Source organism: Seriola dumerili, unplaced genomic scaffold (genome assembly GCF_002260705.1).
Source record: "Seriola dumerili isolate Sdu_G_001 unplaced genomic scaffold, Sdu_1.0 BDQW01001417.1, whole genome shotgun sequence".
NCBI classification, from domain to species: Eukaryota; Metazoa; Chordata; class Actinopteri; order Carangiformes; family Carangidae; genus Seriola; species Seriola dumerili.
This window is the reverse complement of record NW_019175672.1, coordinates 668,917-675,053: the sequence shown is the minus strand read 5'-3', so window position 1 is coordinate 675,053 and position 6,137 is coordinate 668,917. Positions and strand designations below refer to the sequence as shown.

Below are 6,137 nucleotides of genomic sequence, written 5' to 3'. Positions count from 1 at the left end.
AGTGCTGATCGCCCGCTCTGGGCTCGGCATTGGCCGCTGCATGACCACATGTTCCTGTGCTGTCACCAACCAAAAGACAAACACAGAGCTGCTGCTGCTCTCTTTGGGACAAGGCACAGAGCAGCCTGCAGCATTTAACAGATTTATTTAACCTGCCCTGACAAGAGGGGGGTTTAAGAGACATTAATAGCCATACTGATAGTCAACATACGTGCAGGGGGTGGGAAATCAAGGTGCAGCTGCTGGTGAACTGAACCTGATCCTGGACATTGAGGTTTGCTGACAGCACTGTGATTGTTTCCAAACCCTGCATGTACACTTGTCTGCATACAAGCATACATGACAACTCTGTGGTGGTTGTTGTTCTCTTCTCGGCTGTCTGTTGTCCTGTAAAATAACAATGGAGATTAGTTGACTGAAAACCATTAATATTTGAGTTACATATAGACAAGGACGTACACACTGGCCTTACACTCTTTGTGATTAGGCTAATACGCGTCCGGTAGCTTGACAGTCTTCCTCACCGATTAGGCTAATATGAAGCTATGATTTATACACGTCGTTTAGCTAAATTAAAATGCCCTGTTTATTTAGACTTTTCTTATCTAAAACAAACAATAAGCTCGGGTCAAACTGTGACTAATTAGCACCGACCATCAGGATGGGGCTTCAACTTCGACTGACATTCAGCATCTTTTTTTTTTTTAAGTGCGCAAGTGCGAGTCGGTCCAACTGAAGCTTTGGCCTGGCCCGAATAAACGTAATTTTTTTTATTTATTAATTTAAAAATCGCGCATGAGATATATACAAGTAATAATTCGAGGGTTGGTTCATTTTGGGGTGATTTTAAGAGAAGAGAGAGTAGTAAATGAGCAAATTGGAGCCGAGTAGTGAGACCTATTTTGAGAGGCGGAGCTCTTCTCTGCTCCATTCGGCGAGGCGCGTTCGTAATGAAAGGAGCGCGTGAGCGGCGGTTGCTGTGACTTCCTCGCTCCTCGGCAGCTACATTGTGTGGAAAGCAGCACGTTGTTGGCTTCTCCACGCTGAACTTTACGCCGAATTAACGTTCTCCTGTTCGGGGAGAAACCAGATTCAAAGCTACTAGCTATTCTCTCAGACGTCTGTAAGTTACCCCAGCTTGCGAAAACATGTCGGCCTCGGCGGCAAAAGTGAGTAAAAAGGAGCTGAACTCAAACCATGACGGAGCGGACGAAACCTCCGGTAAGGGGGAATGGCGGCCTCCTGTTCACCGCCATTTTCACTTTCTTCTCTAACATAATTTGCATTGCCATAACGTGCATGAATGTTAATAATTATTTTATGTATTGCTTTGATTTTGCTTAACGTCCCTGGACCTTCTTTGTGGTTGACTGCGACGGCTGCTGCGTGTATTCACATTTCGCTAACAGCAGCTAGCTCGCCTGCTAACGCGTTTATTAGCATGCCGCTACTCCAGCCTGTTGTTCAGTTCAGACCGGTGCTGAGAGGCCATGTTAGCTAGTTAATTTAGCATCATCAGCGTGGCCACTGTTGTCGATGGCTACTGACCCAGTGGCCGTATGCGATGCTTGAGCATGATTTGTTGTGTGTGCTGTTGTGAAACAACCACAAACTGCCCAATTTGCGCTAACGTAGTTATTATTGTGTTTAATAACCGGAATAGTTGCCCCTTTCATTTGGGCATTAGCAGCTAGCCAGCTAGTGTTGTTGTTGTAATGTTACCTAACGCTAGCTGACGACGTTGTGTTTTGTTACTGGCCAAGATGCATTTAAATCCACCAGCCCCGCATTCAGTCAAACTATTTATTAAAAGTTGCATAACTGGATCTAGGATCCCGCCGTATGGGCAAGGGTTTGACAGTTACAGGGGTCTACTCTGGCATCTGTCCTAGCTCGGTGTCTCACGTTATCGCGGCTCTGTGTGTGCAGTCTGATGTCCCACATTTAAACCACGCGGCCTTGTCGGTAGCAGCCGGCAGGAAACGGTGAGTGTCTGAACCGCTAGAACTGCAGCTATTGGCCGCTCATATTGCCTTTACCTCCGGGAGACTCCGACTGTTAGTCTGCCAGATAACCTGACAACTACCGTTACCTACCGCATACTAACGGAGGATTATTTACTATGTGCGCGGAAACAATTAGAAAAGCAAAAAAACCTACGTACAGACCCCAGTAGTTTGCGTAAACTTAGTTGCGGGGATGAAAACAACAAACGATGATAGAAATTTGGCTTTAATTTTTATATACCAAAATTTGTATGCGGGTATGAGTAAATAAATACTTTTATTTAAAAAAAAAAAAAAAAAAGATATTATGAATCTCCCCTTCTTTTGAAATTAATTTATAAATTAACGTGTATTTATTTTAGTCCCACTCTTGACTGTTGATACTTTTACCTTTTTATATTTTGTGACACATTTCTATTCTTTGTCCCCCACAGAAAAAGAGCAGCAAGAAGCTATTGAACACATCGACGAAGTTCAAAACGAAATTGACAGGTAACACAAATTTGTCAGATTCTTACAGATTAGGGATGTCACACTTTGTCCTTGTAGGGCTGAGACTTTATGTCCAGCAGAAAACTCAAGGAGGTGATTGGATTACTAAAATGTTGTTAAAGGATGAGGAACCAACTAGTGAAATCAGATGTTGTAATCACAGGGTGGCATGAGAACCTGCAGAATTTCAGCCTTTCACAGTTCACTATTTGGCATGCTTGTCTCTAAGTAAACATGATGATAAAACAATTGAAATGCATAACAAATGGATGGTTTTGTTTTGTTTTTTTTTCCTGTGTGTCGATCAGCAAAATAGTCCAAATTAATTTGTATTTTGGTTTGTGATTTTTATTTATTTTTACACCCTTCAGGTTGAACGAGCAAGCCAGTGAGGAGATCCTCAAAGTAGAACAGAAATACAACAAACTCCGTCAGCCATTCTTTCAGAAGAGGTCAGAACTGATCGCCAAAATCCCAAACTTCTGGGTCACCACGTTTGTCAACCATCCACAAGGTAAGAAATTCAGCATGAGGTGTATATATTGTTTTTATTCTGTGGAAGCATTTAGATCACAACGACAGATGTTTGCATGACAATAAACCAGAAATTGAAGCCCTATATCGGTCTGTAAAATATGCATTTCCCTGCAGTATCTGCCCTACTGGGGGAGGAAGATGAAGAAGCACTTCACTACCTGAGCCGAGTGGAGGTGACAGAGTTTGAAGACATCAAGTCAGGCTACAGAATAGATTTTGTAAGTATTGTAATGTTGCATACACACACAACAATGGTGATGAAAATCTCTTCTTGTGTTCTTACCCTGGTGCATTTTGTCTTCCAGTATTTCGATGAAAATCCGTACTTCGAAAACAAAGTACTTTCCAAAGAGTTCCATCTGAACGAGAGCGGAGATCCATCTTCAAAGTCAACAGAAATCAAATGGAAATCAGGAAAGGTGTGTGTGTGTTGAGTATTTTTTGTTGTCAGGGTGGTAGTATTCTCATTATCCTCAATCAGAACATTTCCAACTTTTACAGTTTAGCTAGTATGGGTTGTATCAGAGCAGCATGACCTGACCGGACCTGATTATGAACTTGCACAGTGGACATTTTCAACAGGTAATCTTTTTATTTGTCTCTGTGTGTTTGTAGGACCTGACCAAGCGCTCAAGCCAGACACAGAACAAAGCAGGAAGGAAGAGGCAACATGAAGAGCCAGAGAGCTTCTTCACTTGGTTCACCGATCATGCCGATGCTGGCGCAGATGAGCTAGGGGAGGTCATCAAGGACGACATCTGGCCAAACCCTCTGCAGTACTACCTGGTATGTTTACGACCAGCAAATTCAGTGCTTATTAGAATGCTTAATGTATTCTTGCTTGTAGCATATTTATTTCCCTAGATGCCACTTCTCACAATAAGCGGGCATATTTAATCTGTCCGTTTGTTCTTTTATTGAAATGTTATCTTTGGTGTTGATGTTCCAGGTGCTGTATCTGGCTAATAAACTGGATTCCAGTAACCAGAGCAGGAAACTTTCAGTTGCGTGTGTTATAACTGAGAAGACAAATGTACTGAAAAGTGATTGTTATCCCCAGGTTCCTGATATGGACGACGAAGAGGGTGAAGGTGAGGACGACGAAGAGGATGAGGAGGGTCTGGAGGACATTGATGAGGAGGGAGATGAAGACGGAGAGGAGGATGAAGAGGATGATGGAGAAGATGGAGAGGTAAAGGGATAAAGTCTAGAAAACAGGTTTTGTTTGCAGTACTTTTTCAGCACTCACTTCACTGTTTGTCTTACTCTCTCAGGATGACGAAGGAGAAGACGACTAAGAAATAACATCATCTACCCAGACCCTCAACCTTCTATTCCCTGTTTGGTTTTTCCACTCATGTTCGGGAGCAAAGGTTTTACTTTTTTTTTTTTTTTTTTTTTTTTTTACTTTTTAACTTTTTTTTTTTTTTTTTTTTTTTTTACTTTTTTTTGTGCTTCATTTTCCATTCTGAAGCCTCTTCACCTGTTGGTGCCATGTTATGTTCTCCTTTGATTCATCTAAGGCCAATGGCACTTTGCCCTGAATTGTGAGTACCATCCCCAAGGTCATCTCGAAAATAATAAATAAAAAAAAGTATAAAAAATAGAATCAGCGCGGCATCCTGAGTAGAATTTGAAGACAATTCACACAGAGTTCCTTCAGTTAAAGGTTGTGTGGTAAATTGACTAAAGCCATGGTGTAGTGACCTAGCGCTAGCAGACCTCAATATTTTTTTTTTTTTTTTTTTTTTTTTTTTTTTTTTTTCCCTCATATAATTTTTATTTTATTTTATTTTTTTCAGTTGGGGCGTTGATCCCTTGAAAAAACTGTTATTTTTCCCCTATGTGGTTAACGAGTACCAGCTCATTCCTTTGACTTGTAATGTTTAGGGGGCGGGGGGGTGGGTGGGCTAAGCTGGGGAGGGGCAGGAGTATGTTGGTTATTGGGGAGAGTGGTTATTTTGACATCATTTCTATGGGACTTTTTTTTTTTCTTTTCATTGTATTGTTTTACAGATATCCATGAGATTTGAAATGACATTTTTAATAAAGAACAAAATGGAAAAAAAAAAACAAGCTTGTAAATTTTGGCCCCCACTGCTTCATGGGTAAAAAAAAAAAAACCTGTTATCTCATAGAATTTACATTTAATCACCCTCTCCTTTTCCGCTGGGGGGAAAAGAAACTGTTTTAAATTTGAGGTGTACAACTTGCTTTGTTACAATAATAAAACTTACTGTGTATACACGTGTGGGAGTCTTCAAACTAAGGGGATGCATAGAAATTTATTTAAAAAAAAAAAAAAAAAAAAGTAGCAGCAAAGGCACCTGGGTAAATTGTACAGTCAAAGTCCATCAACTCGTGAAGGATTTTGGAGTCATTAACAAGCTTGAAGCAAAGTCTTCTCTTAATAGTCGATGGGTGATTAAAGCCAAGAAGGTGTGCTCCGACGCCTCAAATTTGGTTTTAGTGATCGTGTCTGGCCAGTTGCTGGGTTGGAAGGCCCAACCTGGAGTGAGAAACAAAACCAATCGGTTATCTTAAAACACACCTGTTTATAAATCATTAAAATATAGCACATGGGTTCCAACAAGTGCGAGGTCGTGACCTGTAGGGAATGAAAAGCATTTTTCTACTGATTGCTCAATATTCGTAACTTCTCTTTCAAATGAAGAGATTTGAACTTTTCACCTGCTCCCACTTAGGAGATAAAATCGGTAATTGTGGCAGAGTCATAAGAATTTATTTAAGTGTGTATTTCCTGGAGAAATCTGATATGGAGCAAATAAGAACTTACTATACTAAATCCAGAATATACCAAATGAATGGCATAGATAAAATAATATTTCTGAGTATTGAGTATGCACAACTTACTTTTCAATGGGCTACAACTAATTACATTCATTATTATCATCGATAAACCTGTAGATTTATTTTCTTGGTTAATTATTTTGTCTATAAATTGTCAGAAAATTGCAAAATCTATTTGGGTATGTTACAAAACAAATCTCCAAAGATTTTCAATTTACTATAATGTATGACCAAGAAAAACATCAAATCTTCACAATTTGTTGAATCTAGTGACCAGTCAAATATGTGGAA

The 6,137-nt window shown here is 40.2% G+C and overlaps 1 protein-coding gene across 1 annotated transcript; it reads left to right on the top strand.

The window, feature by feature from the left end:
* The first annotated feature begins 1,000 nt into the window (after positions 1-1,000).
* LOC111238549 (protein SET) lies at positions 1,001-4,402 on the top strand. The gene is made up of 8 exons (XM_022768120.1): positions 1,001-1,221; positions 2,441-2,498; positions 2,870-3,012; positions 3,150-3,253; positions 3,341-3,454; positions 3,651-3,821; positions 4,096-4,227; positions 4,310-4,402. Exons 1-8 carry the CDS (start codon positions 1,149-1,151, stop codon positions 4,331-4,333), a joined length of 819 nt encoding a protein of 272 aa, XP_022623841.1. The 5' UTR covers positions 1,001-1,148; the 3' UTR covers positions 4,334-4,402.
* Positions 4,403-6,137: the final 1,735 nt, after the last annotated feature.